This window comes from Urocitellus parryii, chromosome 15 (assembly GCF_045843805.1).
Source record: "Urocitellus parryii isolate mUroPar1 chromosome 15, mUroPar1.hap1, whole genome shotgun sequence".
Classification (NCBI taxonomy): Eukaryota; Metazoa; Chordata; class Mammalia; order Rodentia; family Sciuridae; genus Urocitellus; species Urocitellus parryii.
Window position 1 is genome coordinate 8,046,029 of NC_135545.1, and position 25,244 is coordinate 8,071,272.

Genomic DNA, 25,244 nt, shown 5'->3' on the forward strand with positions numbered 1-25,244 from the left:
CCTGATAGGTCCAGAAAGAGATTCTTCCCTAAGGGAGGAAGGTTGAGATTTGGGCTCAACTCTTTATACAGTTTAGCTTTAGGGTAAGGACTTAGAGAGGTCTCAAGGCAGCTGGTTTCGAATCACTTTTTCTAAAACTTTTCCAAGTTAGTGGCTGGGAGTCTAGTGGCCAACAATACCAAATTCCACCAGTAAAGGGGAAATTTCCTGGGCAAAGTATTTTTTCCTTAAATTGTGATTCAATCCAAGCCATGTAGACTCTTTTTCCTTCCCAGAGGCAAACCCTCATCCACCTATATCATTTCTCTGGTGGGACAGGTCCTAAGTACATGTTTTTTACCACCTTTTGGTTATAGTAGATTGGCTTGACACATGGTTCGCATGATCTCCACTGTTGGGGTGGGAGTAGGGCAGAACTCCTTAAGATGAACAAAAGAACCCATACTAAGTGATAGACTAACATTTTGGTTAGCATAGGTTGGACAGATTAAGTTAAAAAGCCAAACTAATAACATCAAACAAATCTTAGAAACTTATATAAGCAAGATAATGAATATAAGTGAAATTTTGTTATTTAGAGCCCAGAGTGTTAACCATTACACTATAGGAAGTATCTTAGAGGTTGAAAGAGTCCATTAGTTTTCATAGGAGGTTTATCTTTCACTAGGAATTTTTCAGCCAGTCCCTCCTGTGCGGCTGAAACAGGGCCGCAGACTCCTCAAGCTTCGGCTGTGCGTAGACCAGTCAGCTTCCGGAGTAACTGGACCAGGGCTGTTGTCCTTCTGATTCTCAAGCTTCTCTGATGCTCCTTTTCTCAGGATGGTCAGCTTCAAGGGTGTTGTGGCATCTGGAGAGCACTCCCAGTGTGCGGCTGCAGGCTTGAGTCTTGTGTAATGAATCCAGGGGCCTATTTCTGCAACCTTCACTGCAGTTGGGGTGGATAAAATCACAGTGAAAGGGCCCTTCCAAAGAGGTTTTAAAGGTTGAATATTCCATTCTTTGACCCAGACTGAATCTCCTGGCTTGAAGGAGTGGGCATCTGTGGTTAAACTTCCTGGCAACCTCTCTCTAGCCCATTGGTTGAGAACCTGCAAAGTTTTCCCTAAGGCCTGAAGTTGCTGCCTCAGGGTTAATTCCTCTATCTCTCTTAAGTCTCCCTGTAGCCCCTAATAAGAGGGGAAGGCCTTCCAAACATTATCTCATAAGGAGAGAATCCAGTCCTCCTAGTGGGAGTGGATCTAATCCTCAAAAGTACAATAGGGAGAAGTTCATCCCAGTGTAAGTGTGTCTCCTGACACAGCTCACCCAATTGAGTCTTCAAAGTCCTCTTCATCCTTTCAGCTTTACCAGAACTCTGAGGCTTATAGGCGGTATGTATCTTCCATCTGATATTTAAATTTTTGGCCAGTAATTGTATCACCTCAGCCACAAAAGCTGGCCCGTTGTCTGAGCCAATAGTTATCGGGATACCAAATCTGGGAATAATTTCCTGGAGGAGCACTCTGGCTACCTCTCTAGCCTTTTCAGAGAGGGGTTGAAAGGCTTCTACCCAAGCCGAGTATGAACACACAAACACCAGAAGATATTGATATCCCCGTGAGTGTGGTAGCTCCGTGAAGTCTACTTCCAAATCCTCTAAAGGTGCTCCTCCTATACTTTGAATTCCTGGTGAAAGTTTTGGTCCCTGGCAGGGATTGTTATGTGCACACATCTCACATTATTCACAAATCACGCTGGTAATGCTTGTGAGCCGGGGGATGTAGAAATATTGGCTCAGAATTGTCTCAAGTGCTGTACGTCCAATATGTGTTCCTCTATGGAACTGTCTGATAAAGGCTGGGGCTAGAATCTCAGGAACGGCTATTAGGCCATCAGAAAATTTCCACCATCCGCCAGGGAGATAACTTCCTTCTTCAGTCTTAAACCAATTTTTTTTTCTTTTTTTTTTAATTGGTTGTTCAAAACCTTACAAAGCTCTTGACGTATCATATTTCATACATTAGATTCAAGTGGGTTATGAACTCCCATTTTTACCCCATATACAGATTGCAGAATCACATTGGTTACACATCCACATTTTTACATAATGCCCTATTAGTAACTGTTGTATTCTGCTACCTTTCCTATCCTCTACTATCCCCCTCCCCTCCCCTCCCATCTTCTCTCTCTACCCCATCTACTGTAATTCATTTCTCTCCTTGTTTATTTTCCCATTCCCCTCACAACCTCTTATATGTAATTTTGTATAACAATGAGGGTCTCCCTCCATTTCCATGCAATTTCCCTTTTCTCTCCCTTTCCCTCCCACCTCATGTCTCTTTTTAATGTTAATCTTTTCTTCCTGCTCTTCCTCCCTGCTCTGTTCTTAGTTGTTCTCTTTCATGCAGGGAATATTTTGGCTCCCATTGTGTTAGTGGGTCTGGAGGGACAGCAGCACTTAAATCCAAGGCTGGATTATCTTCTCACTTGTAGGCAGCTGATCTGGCCTCTCTGTCAGCTCCCAGGTTGCCCTGAGCAACCACAGTATTTCCTTTTGATGACCCCGGCAATGCTTAACCACAACCCTTTAGGGAGCCCACACTGCATCTAAAAGTTTAAGAATTTCTTGCCCATATTTTATGTCTTTTCCTCCTGAGTAATTAGCCCCTTTTCTTTATGTAAGGCCCCATGAACGTGCAGGGTGGTGAACGCATATTTTGAGTGTGTGCAAATATTTGCACAGACTCCAGCTGCCAGCTGAAGTGCTCCAGTCAGTGCAATAAGCTCTGCCTTTTGCGCTGAAGTTCCCTGAGGAAGAGATTCCGCCTCAGCAGTAGAGTCCAGAGTGACCACTGCATATCCAGCAAAACGAGTCCCACCTTTAATAAAACTGCTTCCATCTCTGCATCAGCGTCCCCGAGGGCTGGTCTGCCAGGGCTGCTCTGCTGGAGAACACTTCACCCATGACCTCAACACATTTGTGATCAGGTTTTCCAGGTCCAATGGGCAGCAAAGTTGTTGGATTTACAGTTTTAACAACCTCATTGCGAACACATGGGTTTTCACATAACATGCCCTGATATTTATCCATTCTTTCATTAGTCAACCTATAGTGTCCTTTATATTCTAACAATGTCAAAATTGAATGAGGAACTCTGACAACCAGTTCTTGTCCCATGGCCAGTTTATCAGCTTCCAACACCAGAAGAGCTGTGGCTGCAAGGGCCCATAAACAAGGTGGCCAGCCCTGGGCTACAGAGTCCAGTTGTTTTGACAAATAGGCCACTAGACGGTGCCATGTCCCCAGCATCTGAGTCAAAACTCCCACAGCCACTCCAGACTGATCATACAGAAAGAAAGGCTTCTTGAGGTCAGGGAGCCCTAATCCAGGTGCACTGGTGAGTGCTTGTTTAATGTCCTCAAAGGCCTTTTGTTGTGTTGGCCCCCACATCAGAGGATCTCGTTCTCCCCACTTTGTGGCTTCATAGAGGGGTTTCGCCATGACTGAAAAGTTGGAGATCCATATACGGCAGAATCTAGCGGCTCCCCAAAATTCTCTAATTTGGCGGTGGTTTGAAGGGACTGGAATTGAGCAGATTGCCTGTTTTCTTTCAGAGCCCATCTATCTTTGCCTCTGAGTCAGATAGAAACCAAGGTATTTGACCTTTCCCTGACAGATTTGGGCCTTTTTCTTTGAATCTTTGTAACCAGCCTCATATAGGAGAGTGGGAAGCAGTTGTGTCCCCTTCATGCAGTCCTCTTTGGTTGCTCCAGCCAGCAACAGATCATCTACACATTGGAGCAGTGTGCACCCACACTGCCTCGCAGGAAAGGCTTTTAAGTCAGAGGCCAGCGCTGTCCCAGAGATAGTGGGTGAGTTTTTAAAACCTTGTGGTAATCTAGTCCAGGTCAATTGGCCTTTGTTCCCATTGGAATCTCCCCATTGAAAGGCCAAGAGCTGCTGACTCTGTGGTGCCAGTCGAATGCAAAAGAAGGCATCTTTAAGGTCCAGGCAAGTGAATTATGCTGCTTCAGCCAGGAGCAGACTTAAGAGTGTATACCGATTGGGGACCACAGGATGTAAAGTGACTGTGGCTTGATTGACTACACGTAAATCTTGCACGGGTCTGTAGTCATCAGTTCCTGGTTTTTGAATAGGCAAAAGAGGTGTATTCCATGGTGGTTGGCACGGCCTGAGAATCCCATGTCGTAAAAGTCTCTCCAAATTCTTTTGAATCCCTAGTTGTGCCTTATGAGGAATATGGTATTGCCTCAGGAGTATTGGCATAACTCCCGGTTTTAACTCCACTCTTACTGGGGCAATATTTTGGGCTAGTCCAGGTGGATTGTCCTCTGCCCATACTCCTGGCACTTGGAAAGGAAGCTCTGGCTCCTGTTGTCTTGTCTCTACTAAGCTGAAGAGACGCCATTCCTCTTCCTGGGGAATGGTTAAATTTTTACCTCAGGGTTTCCCAATGATAAAGCTGCCTGACCTCTTGCATCAAAAGTTATTTGGGCCCGGAGTTTTCCTAGCAAGGCTCGACCCATCAACGTTACTGGGCAATCTGGCATATACAGAAAACTCATGAGTCACTTCATGACCTGCTAAATTGCATCGCCGAGGCAACAGGAAAGGATGACGAGCTTTGTTGCCTGTGGCCCCAATAATTGTAGTCTGTTTCTTTGAAAGCCGTCCCACCAGCCTGGTCACCACTAGGTGGTGAGTCCCAGTGTCCACCATAAAGTCCATGGGTTGGCCCCCTACAAACATTTGGACCATTGGCTCCTGGGGGCCCAATGGGATGGAGCCCGGTTAGTCCTAGTCCTCATCATAACTTTCCATGGCTGCCAGTCCCCCAAAATCCTTTTCTGGGATATCAGGTGGGTGTTCATTGCATTGAGCATCATGGGGGACCCTTTTGTGGGGCTGGTATCGTCCTCTAATGACTTCACCTCTCTTGTCCTGGTAAGGAGTAGCAGCAGCCCAATGGTCTTTCTTCCGCCTGGGGCATTCAATCTTCTAGTGGCCCTCTAGATGGCAGTAGCTGCACTGGTTTGGTCTCAGCTTAATCCCAGGATGTGATGGTCCCTCCAGCCAGACTTTTCTTGGGCTCTGCATTTGACCCCGATTTTGAATATCGTTCTGGCTTTGTTCTGGCAAGACTGCCCTTTGAGTGATTCCTGAATTTGCAATAAAGGCAGCCACGAGTAAATCCATTTTCTTTTTCATCTTTCTGTCTGCTTCTCGATCGGCTTCTTGGTCTCGATTGATGAACACTGTAGTGGCAAAATCGGTTCATTGGCACACTTTCCAGCAAAACCCTCTAGTTTTTGTAACTTTCCGTGAATGTCATCCTGAGCTTGTTCCCCAAAGGCAGCGTTGATCATCCGCTGATTGTCTGGTGCCTCAGGATCAAAGGGAGTAAAGAGTTGAAAAGCCTCACACAGTCGTTTGTAGAATTGACTGGGGCTTTCATCTGGTTTCTGGATCACTTCTGATATCTTATTCATATTTAGGGCTTTCTTTCCTCCTTCCTTTAGGCCTCCTATGAAAGCCTCTTGATATCTCCTTATCTTTTGGAGGTCCTCCTCATAGTTGGGGTCCCTTTTGGGGTCAGTGTCCGGGAACTGGGCCTGGGCATAGGCTTGGATATTGCCTTGTGCATCTGGAGCATGTTCCTTGAGCTATTTTAAAGCTGTTTGGGTTACCTGTCTATGTTCCTCCGAGTTGAATAGACAGAAGGATCTGGAGGAAGTCCACCCAGGTAGGCTGGTGAGTTTATATAATGGATTGTATCAAATCAATCATGGCCCGAGGCTTTTCCATATAGGAGGGAGTATGATATTTCCAATTTAAAAAGTCAGTGGAGGTGAAAGGCTGGTAAAGACATGTAAATGCATGGTCCCCCTAGAATATTTCCTTCCTGGTCAACATAGGCTGGTCCTCTAGCTTCTCGTAAAGGCATCTGGAGCACTCTCCTTTGAGTAATGGCTCTAGTCTTAGGACGGCTCCCTTTCTGGTCTCAGGAGGTGGAAGAGGAGACTTAGGTTCAGGGGAAGATTCTGGCTCTGAGGACAAATTGGAGGAAGGAGTAGTGGGTGTAACCTCTGAAGATGAGGGGGCTGTGGGTGCAGGCTGTTGTTCCTGTTGTCTTGGTAAGGTTGGGTAGAGTGGTACATATGGTGGTGGAGTCTCTGCTGGCTCACTGGACAAAACTGGTTTCTCCTCTGGCTTGTTTCTGTCAGGTTCCTTCTGTCTATTTGCCTTCCATTGTGTCTTCGAGGCTGCTGTGCTTCGTGCTAACATCAGCTTGGCCTGTGCATCTAGACAGGCTCTCAACCAAGGGGGCTGCTTCTGTGCTATTTCTTGCCAGAAATCAATATAAGGGAATGGTCTGGGTGCCCAGGAGTACCAACAACTATTAAAAGGACCTCAGCAATGACTCTCATATCTAAAGATCCTTCTGGTGGCCAGCCCACACCTAAGGTGGGCCATTCTGCTTCACAGAGAGAACGCAACATTTGTGGAGTGAGTTTTACCCCATAATCTCCCTTAAAATCCTTTTTAAAATTTTTTAACATACATTCCAAGGGGTTCAAGGATCTCTGTTTACCTTGTGTGCCTCCCATGTTCCACCCTGAGTCAGTGTCACACACTTCGAACAAAATATCCTTAGGACAAGACTCACTTTGTCCCTCTCCAGCTGCTCCCTCGCAGGGACTTAGGGCCCTCTTGGCCTTGTGGGTCAGTATGGACCCTGACCTGGAGCTTTCACCTGGACGTTGGTTGGTGAAATTCCGCCATAGACTCTATGAGGGGCCACAGAACCGCGGATAAGGACTCTGCACTGGCTTCTGCCCTCGGGTTGGGTGGGAACCCTTCCCTTTCTCTATCTCATTCACACACTTTCATGCACTTTTCCACAGACATGGCCAGGACAGAATTTCTATATTGCCCAGATTCCAACAATTCCAAACCAAACAGAAAAGGGAGTCACAGTGTCCCCTCTGCTTGCTGACCCCGAACAGAGACTACTCAGGCGACTCCTTGGGTCCCTTTCAGCTCCAACAATTTGGAGGGTACTCGGGACCCAATAGAGGGTGATCAAGCCTCTCTTCCACCCGCTTAGGCCTCGAAGAGGAAGTCAGGTGGGCTGCAAAACAAATGGACCCGGGTCCTACCTGTTCAGCTGGGCGGTGCTCCAAACCCTAATTCTGGTTCCTGCTGCCTGTGGGTCCCATTGTGCTCCAGGTGGCAGCCCCAGGGCGCTGGGTGAGTGGATCCTCCTTCAGGCTAAGAGTGGCCTCGGCATGCCAAGGGGAAGGCTGTCCCTCACAGCCCCAGGGAAGCCTGTCCCGAAAGACAAGAGAGGCAGAATAGCCTTCCTTACCTCCTGTGTCCCATCTGGGTCGCCAAAAATATAGTAGGGACAAAGAAGGCAAGGCACCCAAGATAGCAGGAAACAGTTTTATTTGGCTGCAGCCAGGTTCAGAGGGTACAGCCTTTGCTGAAATCAGTCAATCCCCCGAACCCCGAATACAGGTAATTTCAGAGTTTTATACCCAGCATGTAAGGGGAGAGGCTCAGAAGTTCACAGTCTGCAAAAGTTCACACAAAAGCAGCTTTTTCCTTCACTGTTTTGGGCAAGTTAATACTTCAATGACAACACTTGAGAAGGGAGAGCTTCTTCTCCCCTTTCTTTCTTCCCCTGCCAGCTGTTACCATGGAGCCCAGTTGGTATCTTCTCCTAAAAAATGTAGACATCTCTGTGAAGCCCAGCTCAAAGCCAGAAGCCTCCTTAGCACATTTCTACAAACTACTATACTGGAAACATTTGTGAGAAATTATTAAGGGAGTGCCCAGCACCTGGAGTGCTGGTATCTTCCTGGCCAGTGGCCAAGCAAAACAGGGCAACAGGAAAATGGAAATTTATCCATATTGAACTTTTTCTCAGAGACTCCTTGGCTGACAGTCCTGAAATCAGCCATGTGAGAATTCCTGGAGAAGCCCAGTTAAGACTTTTTCTGTGGAGAGAAGGGATGCAACTTCAGTTCATCCATTTAGCTTCGGGTCATTGTGAGATCAGGTAAGGCAGGCAGCGACCAAAGGAGGCAGATTAAAAAAAAACCATATTTTTTTTGTAGTGGTAGATGGACAGAATGCCTTTATTTTATTTATTTTTATGTGATGCTAAGGATCGAACCCAGTGCCTCACACATGCTAGGCAAGAGCTCTACCACTGATATACAGCCCCAGCCCAAAGGAGGTAGATTTAAAAAAAACACCAAAAGAGGCTTTATTTGAGATTCTCTCCTGGGGGGAACTGGATCAGACCCACAGAGTGGACAGGAGAAAGGTCTGAGGAGAAACCTCATGGGACCTTGACAGGACTGGAATTTTATGGGGCTCCTGGCAGGAAGGGAAGGGCTTGGAACAGGAAGAGGGATTTTGGGGGTCCCTTGTCCCACTGGAGTTGGTCAGGGGAGCTGGGAAACTCCAGGATTGGCCAGAGGGTCCTGCTGATTGACAGGCATTTCCAGGCTCCTGATTGCTGTTTCTTTCCTGTGCCCATGTGCGATGTTTGTGTTTTGTTCCTGCTTGGTGCTTTGTTCCTAGGTCAATGCCACCAACCTGACAGTCATGTAAGCCAATCTAATAAATCCACTTTTTGTAATCATAATTCCTGTTGATTCTGTTCCCCTAGAGAACCCTGACTGATACAGAAGTTGGTTCCAAGAAGTGGGGTTGTTGCTGGACTAATCTGATAATGTGGTTCATACATTTTTGAAGCATTTGGGAATTGGTGGGAGGAATTTTGAGATGCTTAGCAATGCAAACTGGAAATGCTTTAGACTGTGATCAGTGCAGCTTTCTGATGGGAGCTCAAAAGACCAGAATGCCAATAGCATCATGGACAGTGAAGAGAGGGATCAAGAGAGTTTAAAGGAAAAGGAGGAACCTATGGGTAATTGGACTAGAGGCCATTGGGGTTCTCTTCTGGCTAAGAAGGTGTCTGCATTTTGCCCGTGTCCTGAGACCTTCTGTGAGGCTGATTTTTAAAAGTGATGGACTTCTTAACTGGGCAGAAGTAATTTCTAGGCAGCATAGCATTCAGGTGGTGGCATGAATATTGCTGGTGGCTTTTAGCCAAGTTAATTGTGATATTCAGGAGCAGAGAGCAGAGCAGAAAGATTTGAAAAACCTGGATTTGAAAGGCCAGAATAAAAGGAAGCTAAGGAAGTTGCAGTTTTTAAAGACATTAAGGCCACTAAAGAAATGCTAAAGAATTGGCCCAGAGACAAGGTCAAAGATGGCCTGAAGGCATCTCCGGAATTTGCAGGACTACACCCATCTCAGACTCAAGAAAATAAAAGTAAAAATTCTCTTGAGAAAAGACCTTTGGGGCACACTTGTTTGCACTAGGGGGCCTAGGAAGTTTTTCAACATGCTCAGCTACCCATGCACTCAGAGGCTGCTACAACCAGGGTCCCTGGAGGCTTGGCTACTGCTTGAAATGGGGAGATGGCACTAGACCTTGGCATCAACCATGTGGTGCTAGTTCTTCAGGAATGCAGGATGCTGGAGTTAGGGCGTCATGGAGGCTTCCACTAAGATTTCTAAGGAGGCCTTGGAGGCCAGGAAAAGCATAGCAGGGCCTGAGTCCCTGCAGGGCCCCCAGAAGTCCAAGTGTGGAGATATGAGGAGGAAGCCAAAGCTGCAGTGGACACCTGAGATTAAGAGATGCCAGAAAGGTGAGACATCATCCTAGAAAAGCTGCAGGAATCAAGCAGAGAAGAGCCCACAGAAAGGCCTGGAGAGAACAAGATGATGCCCTGTGCCCCAAGGGCTGGACAGGAGAACAGGACTTGTTTGCCCAACTGGAATTCGATCTAGCTCTGGTTCCATCCCTTCTCTATGCCCCTAGTTTTGTAAATAGAAATGTTCACTCTATACCTTTATATATTGGACACTTGTAAATCGCTTTTATTTTTACAGGTGCTCACAATGTGAGAGCACTTTGAGCCTCAGAGAAGACTATGCACTTGAACCATGAGCAATCTTGGAACTGTTGAGACTATGGGGACTCTTGGGAATGGACTATATGTATTTTGCATGGTCAGGTGAGTGTGAGCTTTTGGGGGCCAGGCGCAGAATCTTATGGTTTGGATGTGAGGTGTCCCCCAAAAGCTCATGTTGAAAGGATAAATGAAACTGAAGTTAAAATGTAAAGGACTAGGTATTGTAAAGTTTCTGAACTGCACACAGAACCTGAAATTCCTGAGGCAGTTAAGACAATGCCCGGTACTGCCCACTTAGTTGTTTAACAACCTGGACCCAGTGCAGCGCAGCACGTAGGCACCTCAGGGCCAAAACCAATCAGTTTGAATGTACCCCCCTTTTTAGGGCTGACCTATCACCCCCGAACACCTGTTCCCACCAATGAATGTACTAATCATGTTTGAGGGTTGTTGTTCAATTTTCCCGTGCTTCATGATGATTTGCTCTGATGTATGCAAAGCCTTCCCCAAAAAGTGTACTTAAGCACTGCTCAACCCTTTCTCGGGGCTCTTGGCCGCTGTCCCTTCTTGAGTGAGCCTGGAGCCCCAGCACGCTGGATTGGATCCTCAATAAGCTCCCTTTTGCTGTTGCATGAGTTGGTCTCTTGGTGGTCTCTTCCTCCAACGTTCGCCGAACCGTTACAATGTGTGAGACAATGCAAGAAGGTTCAGAGGAGAAATTGTTACTGGTGTTTACCGATGACGAGTCCTTGCTTCCCCAAATGCTGAAGTGTAACACCAGAGACGCTCGCTGAGGCAAGTGTGGAGTGGAGAGTGGAGGCTTTATTAAGGACAGCAGAAAAGACTTCCTCCCAGAGGAAGAGGGGGCCTGAGGGTGGAAAGGGGAGGCCGTCCCTGTCTTATGTCTAAGGTCTTCTTTTAGTCTCCCACATCCCTGTCCGTTGTTTCCTTCTCTCCTGCAGTGATAGAAAGCAGGTGGGAAGGCCAAAAAGTGGGAGACAGGGGGACTGATGGGGCTGGGGGGAGTAACCTGGGCAGGAAGGGCCTGGGGTGGTCTGATCAGCACCTCCCTGTTTGCTGGGAGCTGCTTCATTAGTTCCTTAGGATGGGTTCCGGGCCTTGAGGACATTCACTTTTCAATTTCCCCAGGTGTTGTTCTGGTTTCCTGGACTCCATTCTCCATAAAGGTCTCCATTTTCTTTATCCTACTCCATATTAGACCCGATTTACCTAACTACACTAACTACCCATCTTTAAATCTGGCTTCAAAATGACTAGGTTATAAGAGTTTTAACCCAATCAGTGAATTAAGGGAAGTGGTAGGGTTTGGCTGCAGGAGGTGAGAATTAGGGGCACAGTGTTGGGGTATATATATTTGTATCTGGCAAGTGGAAGGCACTCTCTCTGCTTCCTGATCACCGTGATGTCAGCTGCTTCCCTCTGCCACAGTCTCCCACCATGATGTTCTCTCTAACGTTGTGCCTGAGGATTGGAGCCAGCCTATAGACTAAGACCTCTGAAACAATGAGCCCTCAGATAATCCTGTCTTCCTTCAAAGTGGTTCTGGTCTGGTCCTTTAGTCAAAGTAGCAAAATAGCTCCCTAACACAGATACATAGAAGCAGTTTCTTAGGCCAGCACATTTTAATAGAAGTATGAAATCCACAAATGTAATTTTATATTTTCTGTAGCTCAATTTAAAAAAGCCAAAGCAAGCAGATGAATCATTTTAATATCATATAGAAAATACACTCACTTTAAAAAGAATAATAATTTAAGGATGCAATCAATATGAAAATTGTTGCAGTGATACATACACTTACTCAAACTAAGTCTCCTAATTGTGAGAGCACAATAGATTTGAATAACATATGAATTCAGACTAGTGCCATTTGAAGTGGTCAAGTTAACAAGAAAAAACCTTTTCCCAGATGAATCACGAGGGACTCTCTTCTTTATAAGCTTGGTGGGTCATTTCAGCCATCAAATGCTCTTTGGAAACCTGTAATTCTTATTGTGAAAAGGATGAAGTAAATTGGGAAACAATTTTATTATTTTTCATCAGCAAAAATGGGCAGATGGTTGGGTAGCATGAAGATAAAACTCCACTCAGCCCCGCCAGCCTTGGGATTTTCTTGTGTGCATAAAAGGAATAAAGAGTCAAATAGTTGTTTGAGAAGTAAAAGACCACGAAGCAACTTACAAGCAGGAGGATGGTCCTGGTGGCTTTGTGTTCAGGAGATGTCTGGGAGGAGACGCGGGAGCTGTGGAGGTGCTGGGCTCTCCTGTGGTGTCTGTAGAGGAGATTCACCATGTATAGGCTGGTGCCAATCATGAAGGGCACAAACACTAGGTCATGAATCAAGATGGGACTTAGAAATGTCCCTGAGTTTTGGTTTCCAAACTGCCTGGTTTGGCAGTATGGATGAACATAGCCACGACCAACCAGAGTCAAATTTCTAGTGGCTGTTATAGTTTCTATGACGTGGATGTAGATGAGCATGTTGATGATCCAAAAGAAAAGGAACGAGGGACAAATCTGTGTATGGAGCTTAAATTTAAGCCATGCCCACTTAGAGTTCCTGGGACTGACAGTGATGGCTTGAAAGGCACTCAGGAGAGAGGTGGTGCAGATGGAAACACCCCGCGTCACTCTGTACATATACAGGACTGTTTTGCAACCAACATCGTCCAAAAATTGTCTGACTCCGAAGGATGATGCTATATGTGGTGTCAATGTGAACGTGATTGTCAAGGAATTGGCCAAGGTGAGGTGGGAAAAAACGGGATCCATAAGCTTCATGTGACGCTGGACTGAGAAGGTGTGCATGTACAACAGGAAGAGGAACAAGTTCCCCGCGACTCCCATGCACAGCTGCGAGACTAGAAAAACACCAAACATTGTGTCACTTGGGAACATTTTCTCCTTATTATGACCTTGCTGTGCCTAGGACAGAATCCAGGTCTTCATGAATGCTGGGCAGGTGCAGAGAATTGAGTTACACCAGCCCAGGAACATTATCTTACTGATGGCTTAGAAGATTTTAGTGAGGAAAATAAGGCCCCAAATGAAAAATAATTATTTAGAATTATTTTTAAGACATAGATTTGCAATACTATTAGGGTTCAGGAGGAGAAGAAGATGATGGAATGAGCAGTTCTCTGTGTTTCAGGGCCTGGTGAGACACTTCCAGAGCCTGGATTCCAAGGATTCCTGGGAACAACAGATCACAGCAGGAGGTGGACAAAGAAGGTGGAAATCAAGGCACATCAAGCATTTAGGACACTGAGCAGGGGACAGGTGGCCTGTGTGAAAGACAAATGTGCAGGTTATAAGGCACATATTCCTCTGAGCCCCAGACTATGTTTTATCTTCAACCTACATTTCTGTACTCTTAACCTTCTAAAGAGCACGATCCTTATAATAGGAAGACTACCCTGTGCACTTCTGTGTTGGATTTTCATGACACACACTCTTCTGCCAAGTCGATAACTGTTAAAAACTCATCAGACACAGTGGTTTCAACCTCCCTTCGTACCCATGGGTCAAACTACAATGATGTGAGACATTTGTGGTGCTCACATCTTGGGCCGGGCTATTGTAATGCAGAAGGCTGAGGCCAAGATTGCTGCTCAATATTCCCCAGTGCTCCACACAAACTCTATAACATGGAAGGTCCAGCAGAACCAGCACTCACATCATGGTTGATAACCCAGGATAACAAAGGACCCTGCATCCTGAGGACTGCAGCATGAATAAAAGCTACTTTTTGGTCTGGCATTTTTGTCTGATTCTTATAGGAACAGAATTAGTTTCAGAAATGTAATTGCAGAGGAAACGATAGGATGTTCATTTAGATTAACAATGAGGTCAATATCTCAACCATGCTTCTTGGATTTTGGAGTTTATTTCACTATTTCATTTCCTTGGGGATACTTTCTCTGTGACCCAGTTCTTCCTTCACATGAACCATAGTCCTTCCTGGACCTCTGGTCAATTTCACATGTGTCTCCACACTGAGCAAGTCCATGAGAACATTCTCAGGTCATCTCAGGCTACACTTTCACCACAATCCCTGCTTGGGCATGATCTGTACTGCAGGGATCCTACTGTCATTATCCTATTAAGGGATCAGTATTCAAATTATTCTTTGACCTCCCACAGTGTTGGTGTCCTGTTCCTCCACAGGTTCTTTTGTGCCTTCCACCAACTATGCAGTTTAAATGCTGTGATTTTGAATGGTTTGAATTTGTGAACTAGTCACAGATTACCATGGCGACCATACTCTCATTTTTTAAAATGCATCTTTTCTTTAATCATGATATAATGATTTTAGGCTCAACCTCAAATGTTTTGATCATTTTATTTTCCCTAGTTTCACTAAGGCATGGCCTCTCTCCCTCCTCACCCTAGCCAGAGATCTTCCTTTAGACATCTTTTCTCCTTGCTTGGGACATTTGCCATTTCCTGATTTTATCATCCAGATCTATTCACAATATTCCCTTCTATATTGATGTAGTCCACGCTCCCTCTGGCCAGGGGCAGGAGGCCAGGGATGACATCAGTCTCTCATCTGGACATTTCATACACAAGTCTTTGTGGCTGAATGGGATCAGCCCCACTTCGATGAGCAGAGGGAAAATGTATAACCAAAAAGGATCAGAGATTCTTATGAATGTTGTATTCTAAGTAATTAAATGAATTACAAAAAATGAATAAACTTTTAGAAACATGCCAACTACCAAGAATGAATCATAAAGAAATAGGTTATCTGGGTTAACTCAAATGAGAAAGATGGGATCTGTATTTTTAAATTGTAGATTGATGATAAGTTTGGGACAGGAGTTCTTCAATGCTGAGTTTTAACAAACATTTGAAAAATAATACTAATTCTCTCATACATCAAGAAAATATATATATAAGCACAAAAATTAGTACCAAACTCATTTTGCAGAAATGGTATTATCCCAAATCAAAGGCTTGGCAAGGACACTATGTGGTAAGAATGTTACTGGTCAGTGTCTCTGAAGAACATCCTTGCATGCACTTTAAAAAAATCATAACAAGCAGAATCCAACAGCACATTAAAAGGATCATTCAACCTGAAGGACTGGGATTTACACCGGGGGTGAAGTATGGATCAACACACAACTGAATAAATGGATGCTCATATTAGCAGAAGGAAATGTGAAGTCCATTGATCCTCCCAATAGATGCAGACACAACATCCTCAATTGATATGAAAAACCATCAACATTATTTCATGATAAAAGCTCTCAAGAATTTAGGCATGGAAAGAGTGTACCTTGACATAGTGAAGACCATGAGTGAGAAGGTCACCCCAACATCATACTCAATGCCAACAAGCCAAAGGCTTTTCCTCTAATAAGCACACTCTTGCCTCTTTTCTCAGCATGATACTTGAAGTCCTAGCACAGCAATTAGGCAGGAAAAACAAATGATTAATGTGGGGACAATGCCCAGGCTACTGAATTGGATCATGGATTCAATGGAATTTCAATGAAAATTCTAATACCAGTTTTCAGAGAATTGGAAAAACCAATCCTGAAAGTCATGTGGCTCTCCAAAAACATACCTGATAGCCAAAGCTCTGTTGAGATGTAATAAACTTTGGGTCTTTACACTTGGTTTTTTTAAACATTATCAAAAAACTCTAGTAATCTAATAAGTACATTAGTGGCATAAAAGTAATGTTAACCACTGAAGAGAATGAGGATTCCTGAAGTAAACCCAAATATATACAGTCACCTCAACTTTGGGCATTAAAAACTCACAATGGAGAAAGAAAATCCCTGTAATTGTGGGATAAGGAATATCTGGATTTCCACATGCAAAGAATGATGTTGGACCCTTTACTACTATCACACAAAGCATCTATTCAGATGGGATTAATGATGTAATGTAAGATCTGTCTCCATATGATTTCTTGGACAAAAAATTCATGTGACAGAAAAAGAGACACATAGGATCAATTCAAACTAAAAAGTTACTGCGTGACAAATAGGAATAAGTAGAAAAGGCAACGTGAATCAGAGAAGGTGTTCACAAATACCATATCAGACAGGAGACTAATTCCACAATATATAAAGGGAGATAGATCATACAACTCAAGAGCAAAATAATATTATTTCAATAGACAGGTGTCATGAATAGACAGTTATTCTAAAGAAGTTCTTTAAATGGACAAAGGCAAATGAAGTGGTGCTCTACCTCACAGACCATGAGAGAAATGAAAATCAAAATCAGAATGAGATGTAACTTCATCAAATGGCCATTATGATAAAGCAAGAGGAACAAGCAGCGGTTTAGATGGGAATCAAAGCAGACTCAAGGCCACTGCTGGTGGGAGTTCAATGGAACAACCTTGATGGAAATTGGGTGGAGTTGCCTCAAAACTTTGCAACTGCAACAACCATGTGCCCTATCAATCCTGCCTCAACACACACAGAGGAATTGACATCAGTCTTTCAAAGGTGTCTGCCTCCTGTGTTCACTGCAGCATGTTTATAAAACCAAGATATAGAGACAACTGCGTGTCCACCAACGAACACAAGGATTAAATGATTGTGATGTGTGGATGGATACATGATACACACACACACACACACACACACACACACACACACACGCACGCAATGAAATAATATTCCTTCACATGCAGGAAGAAATCTTCTCAATTGTGTCAACATGTCTTCAATCTAGAAGACATTTTATTTGTCAAAGAAACCAGATAGAAAGGGAAATATTGTGTGATCTCCCTTGTATGTGAACCCTAAAAATGTTGAACTTAGAGGAACAGGGAGGGAGAGAGGTGGGTGCCAGTAGTTGGGAGCTGGGAACTGAGACGTGGTATCAAAGGGTACAAACTTTCATGCACTTGAGAAGTAAGTTCAGCATGTCCAAGGTAACATACAACAAGAAGATGGTATTAAGGTGTGGTGTACTTCAAGTTTGCTGAAAAGTGATCTTAAATACTCTCAAGACATAAACACACACTTTGATTCATCAACCAACTTGATTTTTTGTGGTCATTTTACAGAGTACATCAGGTCAACACATTCTTCACCTAAAAGATTATTGGTAATATTTGTTAATTAGACCTCAATAAAGTTGGAATAAATCTGTAAAAAGTAACTGAATTAAACAGACTAAGCTGAAGGCCGAGATTGCAAGACTGAAAAATTCCACATCTCATGTGTCTTGGTGTGGGTCTGCTGTAATTTTGTACAGCAGATCCACACTAAGGACTCTAGGGTGACTGGAATAGTGGTGGACCCCTGTGTGCTGTCTAATAGAGTCACACTGTACATACAAACGCACACGGGTCAAAAGCAACAGCATGAGCTCCTCAGCAGATCCCGGAGGGTCCCAGTCAGAGCAGATGAACTGGCCTGCAGCACCAGCACAGGAGCTGAGTAAGACCCACCCAGTGAAGGAGACATGGGGACTTCCAGGGAACAATGATGATCACAAGCTGCAGACTGACTTACCTAAAGGTGTCCCCTTCCATATGTTGGGAAATGTGCTTTAGGGGACAGAACCCCTGGGTATAAAAAGCCCACTGCATTGAAATGCACCCCTTAAATTGCTGTCCTCAAATACACATGGCGACAATATTTATGGTGTAAACACACACGTCCTTAGTGGACCACAGTGGGCGGAACACACCAGGTCAGGACACAACAAACACACAGGTCAATTCACATTCCACCTAACTGCTATAAAAGCACCACCCCCACAGTCACTGTGAGATCCCAGCTTTCTCCCCAGGCACTGGAGAAGCAGGGGGGAAATGCACCCAGCAGCCAGCCCTGAAGTGAGGGCCACAAGTGCAAGGGCTCATGTGACATGGCAGTTCATCTGGAGTCACAAAAGACAAACAGGAAAACCCTGATCTTCAGTATGTTCAAAACACAAAGCACCTTTTCCTTACCACCTGGTGACTCAAACTCTATTATGGAAAGCACTGTGGATGTGCCTTCCAGAAGTAAATGTGAAGACTGGATGAGAGCCTGTGAAAGAATGATGGCATTAGAACAGGAACAGCAGAAGGAGCCCTGAAAAAGGAGGGAGAGAGAATTTCTATGAAGGCAGCAGAAAAATATCAAACAACCTCAATAGAAAGGAAAAGCAAAGGCAAACACAGTTCCTTGGAAAGACTGCTGCATTTATCCCCTCCTGTGAGACTGTCCCACTGCCCCATGAGAAGGCTCCACAGTGTCAGGTGAACACTGTGAGAAAGAGACACTGAGAAGCCACAGGTGTGTGTGAAAGGTGATGTTGGGATGTCAGTGACTTCAGAGGTACGAGACATGAGAAAACCCTAGGAGACTCGACTTACCGTAGATTTCAGACCCAAAGGCAGCAGCACAGTGCAGTGCTCCCCAGCATGACATCGAATATTGGGGAAAAGGGCTTCCTAAGGATTCCCAAGGAATGCTTCAACAGCGAAGGATGCCAACCACCAGATGCAGAAACATCTGCAAACCCTTCCTAAGGGCTGGAAAGTGGATTCTCTTAATCACACTGTGAGGGCAGCAGAGCCTTCACAACAGAAGGAAATGCAGTTGAAACGTTGATGACAAGAGTGTGTCCTTCCACTTCCAGATGAAAAGCAATCTGCACAAAATCATGGCTGACAGGAATCCCACACTGTGCAAAAGGATTCCAGCAACTGAGCAAGTGAGTTGTCATAAGTGCAAGGAGGTTCAGCATTAGAAAGGTCAGCTGTGTGACCACCCCCAGGAGTTGACTCAAGGAGAAATCTCATCATCAACCTCAATAGACACAGAAAATCATGGGATTAAATGCCACACATATAAAGTTAAAGTTGTTATGAGCTAGGAATAAAAATGATTGTTGTTACTATAATAAAATATCAATAATATCAACAATGCCATGTTTGTGGTTGAATATGTAAAGCTTCTCTTCATAGCAGATACCAGTGCAGACAACTTCTCTCTCTGCTTTTTCCCCTCATGACAGTAGAGGGCTTTATTGTCAATATAGAAGGAATAGTTGATAATCACTGGGAAGAAGGCAACATTATTTTTTTTCCTACACAGATTAAATTGTAGACAATAATGTTGGCTTAATCATATGAATCATCTGAGAGCTTATTAAGGCTACTGGAAGCAAAATCAGCATAAAACTCACTTGAGGTCTGTATTCCACCATAAAATATTATTCAAACACCATTGAATATGACACAGTTAAGCCGCATCCAATAAAATGAACCTACCAATTGTTACATGATAAAATTAGGCTACGCCTCCAACTGGACATGTATGAAAAGCAAAAGGAATCTGGGAAGAGAAACTAAAACTAGCTACAGAGCAGAAAAGGAATAATGAAGTGACATGGAGCTAAACTGCTCCAGAATAACCCCGCATCGATGGAGGCACTGAATGGAGACAGCGCCTCACAGAGACCAGGGAACAGGAGACCCTGAGGTCAAGGGCGGGACTGGGGGAACTCTCACCTGTGCTCTAATCAGGAAGGAGAGGACCCAGCACAGAGGAAACCAAGTGCTCTCAGTGTTCAAGGAAAACTCAGTTGAAGACAGGATGGATTTGGAGAGCTAAGATGTACACACGACTTCAACACAGGCCAGATCAGAGAGGGAGACCGTGTCTGCAGAAAAGAACAGAACAGTTGATGGAACTAAGAGAGAAGAAGATGTGGGCATATCATCAGAGGAAGGACATTCAGGAGGAAACCAGACATCAAATGCAGTCCTTACCGGGCGTGGACTGGGCAGGGGGAATAGAGCCCCGGGCTCCCCTCCTCTCTCTCCCAGGCCCAGGGCTGCAGGGCCCTGCTCCAGGCAGTCGGCCTCCCTGACACAGAGAGGAGTCTTGGAAAGGCTGCGCCTGGCCTGTATTTCAGGGGCAGAATGACAGGACCTCTCCTCCCAGGGCACATCACTCACCTGTCCCCTGTTGCCCCAAGGACCTTGTTTACTGTGCCTCATGTTGAAGCCCAGGAGGAGCAACGGGTCCTCTCCCAGGGACACCGGGAATCTCCTGGTTAACTGCCAGGTGGAGTGAGTGCAGTCACTGCCTGAGAATGTGGTTTTCCCAAGATGAATCCAGAAAGTGAACTTCAGCATCCAGGAAGTCATTAAAGACTAGTTTCCACACAGCTGGTGGAAATGACCACAAGCCTGGATCCAAGCTGACCCTGAGCAGGACCCTGAGGACTCAGGAGGCCACTGTGCCTCCTCTGCCCACAGTGGGTTTTACCTTCCTCCAGGCTCCATGCAGCACAGGCTGGTGCAGGGCACAGGGTAAACTGCCACCCGCAGCACAGGGAGCCGCCATGTGTGGAGCACGTGTGGCCTGTGTGGACCTGTCTCTCCTTTCAGAATTGTGGAGACGTGGGAAGTGCTCCAGAACTGAGCTCTGAAATGTTTCCTATGCAACCTGTGATAGAAGCTCAATAAATGTAGTTAAAGCACATTCCTAACGTGATGAATTGTGAAATGAAGTCAGTGACTGTCTACACCTAAAATACATGCTCCCAAGACTAAAGAAATGTGAGTTCTCCTAAGGCCCCAAATCCCCGCATTGCCCATATATCCTTCACCTTCTAAAACCTGTGCAGATTTAAATTTATCAGTGCAATCTTTGGGTTGTTATGGGCCTGTTTTTTTGCAGAAGGCATATGCTGCATGAATTCTTCTCAAGTTGACATTTTTATCTTCTAGAGGGATTTTCTAATTTCTGGAGCTTAAACTTGAAGTTGCGGGTTACTCGTTTTCCTGCTGCCCTGCATTACTCCTGTGAATATGCCCTAAATCCTTCATCCCTGAATCGATAGATGTTATCTCTATGAACTTTCGCTGGCCTGCACCCCTGCAGGAAAGGCTTTCTGGGATTATTGGAGAGAGTTTCTTGTATTTCTTTGGGGAACATATAAAAGAGAGAGGAGTTAATGACACTACGTATGTGTGTCATTAATTGTGATTCCCCTCCATTCCAACAATATCTTTATAGATGCTGACAGTACTTAAATGGCTTGACTCTCCCAATCATATGAGGTTCAGGAGGCTGTGGGATTTGGCAATATGATGAGTATACTGTGGTTTCTATTATGGTCCTGATTACTAGATGTTCAAAAGTCTTAGTTGTCTCGTAGTTCATGTGATTTACATTTTGTGAAGTAGTAATTTTAATTTTGAGATTTCCTTTCCCTGAGTTCTTTTTTTTCCCCCCTTTGGTACCAGGAATTGAGCCCCGGGCGCTTAACCCCAACCCACATCCCGGCCTTGTTTTATAGTTTATTTTGAGACAAGGTCTTGGTGAGTTGCTGATCCTGGCTTTGAACTCGAGATCCTCCTGCCTCAGCCTCGCGAGCCTCTGGGATTACATTCCAGCGCCACCGCCCCCGCTGTCCTTGGGTTCTTGTGGTGTCTTCCTCCTGGGATGCTCTGCACCTGAGCACCAGCGAGCAGATAGGGAAGAGTGATGTCACCTCTGAGAGGTCTAGAAGCCAGAACTAGGACTATCTGAGCCTCCACCAGAGACACAGGATAGAACTCAATTAAACAGAACAATTAAACAGTAATAACCATTGAGAATTCCCAGATAAAAGCACAATAGAGACTTTATGAAATGCAAGAATTTAAACTAAAAACAATAGTGATGGGGTGGTATTAGTCCAGTTAGTGGATACCTTTGAGGATAGTTAGAAGGGGAAAAGGGAGAGTTTGGAGGGAAACTAGTGATGTTCTCTTTCTTTTTTTAAAAAGAATATTTATTTGTTCTAATAGTTATACACGACAGAGGAATGTATTTCGATTCATAGTATACATAGGGAGCCTGAGTTTTCATTTCTCTGGTTGGACAGGAAGTAGAGTCACACTATTCGGGTCATCATACATGTACCTAGGGGAATGATGCCCATCTTATTCCACTATCTTTCCTACTCCCATGCCCCCTTCCTTCCTCTCCCTTCCCTTTGCCTTATCCAAAGTCCCTCCCTTCCTCCTATCCCCTTCTCCCATTATAGTTCAGCATCCAGGAATCAGAGAAAACATTCCGTCTTTGGTTTTTTGGGATTGGCTTACCTAGCATGATATTCCCCAACTCCATCCATTTATCTGCAAATGTCATGGTTGTAGTCTCTTTTAATGCTGACTAATATTCCATTGTGTGTGTGTGTGTGTGTGTGTGTGTGTGTGTATATATATATATATATATATATATATATATATATACCACAGTTTCTTATCTGTTCATCTATCTATCTGTCATCTATCTATCTATCTATATATCTACACCACAGTTTCTTTATCTGTTCATCTATTGAAGGGCACCTAGGTTGGTTCCACAGTTTAGCTATTGTGAGTTGTGCTGCTGTAAACATTGACGTGGCTGTCCCTGTGGCGTGCCGTTTTTAAGTCTTTTGGGCGTAGACTGAGGAGTGGGATAGCTGGGTCAAATGGTGGTTCTATTCCAAGTTTCTAAGGAATTTCGTACTGCTTTCCAGATTGGTTGCACTAATTTGCAGTCCCACCAGCAGTGTATGAATGTGCCTTTTCCCCCACATCCTCGCCAACACTTGTTGCTTGTATTCTTGATAAATGCCATTCTGACTGGAGTGAGATGTAATCTTGGGGTAGTTTTGATTTGCATTTCTCTCACTGCCAGAAATGTTGAACATTTTCTCATATATTTTTTGATCAATTGTACATCTCCTTCTAAGATGTGTCTGTTCAGTTCCTTGGCCTATTTATTTATTGGGTTATTTGTTTTTCAGTGTTAAGTTTTTGATATATCCTTGAGATTAGTGCTCTATCTGAAGTGTGTGTGGTAAAAATTTGCTCCCATTCTGTAGGCCTCTGTTCACCTCACTTATTGTTTCTTTTGCTGAGAAGAAGCGTTTTAGTTTGAATCCATCCCATTTATTGATTCTTGCTGTTTTTGTTACTGTAGCTCTGTAGTATGGTTTAAGGTCTGGTAATGTGATGACTCCTGCTTCATTGTTCTTGCTAAGGATTGCTTTGACTCTTCTGGGTCTCTTATTTTTCCAAACGAATTTCATCATGACTTTTTTTTTATCTCTATGAGGAATGTCATTGGGATTTTAATTGGAATTACATTAAGTCTGTATAATGCTTTTGTGTTGTGGCCATTTTTACAATATTAATTCTGCCTATCCAGGAGCATGGATATCTGTCCATCTTCTAAGGTCTTCTTCAGTTTCTTTCTTTAGTGTTCTGTAGTTTTCATCATAGAGGTCTTTCACCTCTTTTGTTGATTTCCAACTATTTTTTTTTTGAGGCTATTGTGAATGGGGTAGTTTTCCTAATTTGTTTTTCAGAGGACATAAGAATTGGTGTGCTTTGACCAAGGATCAAGGAAGTTCTTTAAGAAAGCAGTTGAATAGGTCATATGAAAAAAGATTACCTTGGAAATTCACATAGAATAATGTAAAATTAACATAGATATATTTTAGAGGCACTTCAGAGTAGTAGGCTTTTAAATACAGACTTTCACTACTTTAAGTGTGTTTTACTGGGATTTTAGTTTAGAAGTAAGAAAGCTTACCAATAATCATAAGTATGCTTTAAAGTTAAAGGTTAATGAAATAATTATAGGTATGCTTTAAAGTTAGAAGTGAATAATAGGTCAGGAGTCACGTAGTCTAGTTGGGTCACCTAGCACCTAGTGATTGAGGTGAAAACGTAAAAGCTTCATTGTGATTGTCTAAGGTTACAGAAAAATATTTTGAACAATGTATTTAATTTGTTAGGTAATCAATATATCAGAAAAGAATGTAACTTGAAAATTATGTAAATCAAAAAAATTTAGGGCTTTGAAGCTATCCATTAACTCCCTGAAAGAACCCCTGTTAAAAAAGTATAAAAATAAAGATCCCTCCAGGGGCAATTAGATGTCTTCTGGAGGTTGCTCATAACTTGCAACCTGTTGTCCCGACTCTTCTTCTTTCACTGACGCCACTCCTCCTTCAGGACCACCCTGGACCCTCTCTCCCCCCGCTGGGGCTGGACCTCTGCAAAGGACTTTGTTGAATAGAAGTGGTGAGAGAGGGCACCCTGTCTTGTTCCAGTTCTTAGAGGTAATGCCTCCAGTTTTTCTCCATTTAGAATAACGGTGGCCTTGGCTTAGCATAGATAGCTTTTACAATGTTGAGGTATGTTCCTACTATCCCTAGTTTTTCTAGTGTTCTGAACATGAAATGGTGTTTGACTTTGTTTTTCCTATTTAGGGTTGTTGATATTATTCTACTCTTCTTCATAAAAATTCTCTTCTTTATTTTAGAACTCATTCTGCTATTCCTGTTCTAATGCCATCACTCCTTCAACGTTCTTATGTGGTCTCCACATTTCCTTCCAGAAGACACATCCACAATGCTTTACATAATAGAGTTTCATTCACCATTTGGTAAGTAAGGAGTGATCGTGTTTTGAACATTTTGAGAGATCATGTTTTTCTTATTTGTCTTTTGTGAGTTGTTGAGGTCTCATCTGGGCCGTTCGTGGAGTGGCAAGACAAGAATATCACTTGCACCAATATCTCTCTTGAAGAGAGATGAGTAGTGCAATTTGACTGAACAATGAGTTCGATTTCTGGCCCCATTTTAGAGTTAAGGGTTACTCCCACAGCTGGCCATAACTGTGTGGAGTCGGCTGGTAATAGTGACGAGCCCACATGGCTAGCCCGAATGACATGGGAGTCTGTGACTCGGCTTCCTGCTTACACCCTAACCCCCTACTGTTTGAGGGCCAGGCAGGCCCCGCCCTGGTTTCCCAGCAACAGAAAAGTAGGAAGTTAGACATGGTGGCCAGCTGCCCCCACCATATCTATCGGAGTTTTCCCACACCTAGTGGTCATCTCTCCGGTAGTGACATCTACGTGAACCAGGAGAGGTCTCTGCCCTGTTGCGCAGGGACTCACAGTCCTGAGCCATGTGCCTAGTTCTACCACAGTTCAAACACCGCCTGTGAGAATGGCTCTCCAAGACTGAGGTTGTAGCACCTGTTCAGAGTCGCAGCAAGTGTTAAGCCCTGTATCTGTGTGGGACCCACATCCACACAAAGGTGAATAAATTCAGAAACAGTCCCCCCTTTTCGATTAGGTTGTTAGCATTTTCAAATGCTAGCTTCTTGACCAGGGACTCAGAGGCATTCCAGTCTCTTTGTTGGCTGCCTCTTAGAGACGTGCCACAAAATCTGAGAATGGCTCCTCTGATCCTTG

General features: G+C 44.2%; 1 protein-coding gene across 1 annotated transcript; it reads right to left on the reverse strand.

The window, feature by feature from the left end:
• Nucleotides 1–12,009: 12,009 nt before the first annotated feature.
• Nucleotides 12,010–12,918, reverse strand: LOC113178442 (vomeronasal type-1 receptor 4-like). The gene has a single exon (XM_026382755.2). The coding sequence runs from the start codon at nt 12,916–12,918 to the stop codon at nt 12,010–12,012; it is 909 nt and encodes a 302-aa protein (XP_026238540.2).
• Between the last annotated feature and the right edge of the window lie 12,326 nt (nt 12,919–25,244).

Coding starts and splice junctions, on each gene's coding strand:
- LOC113178442 (XM_026382755.2), bottom strand. CDS start 12,918: ATGTTCCCAAGTGACACAATGTTTGGTGTTTTTCTAGTCTCGCAGCTG.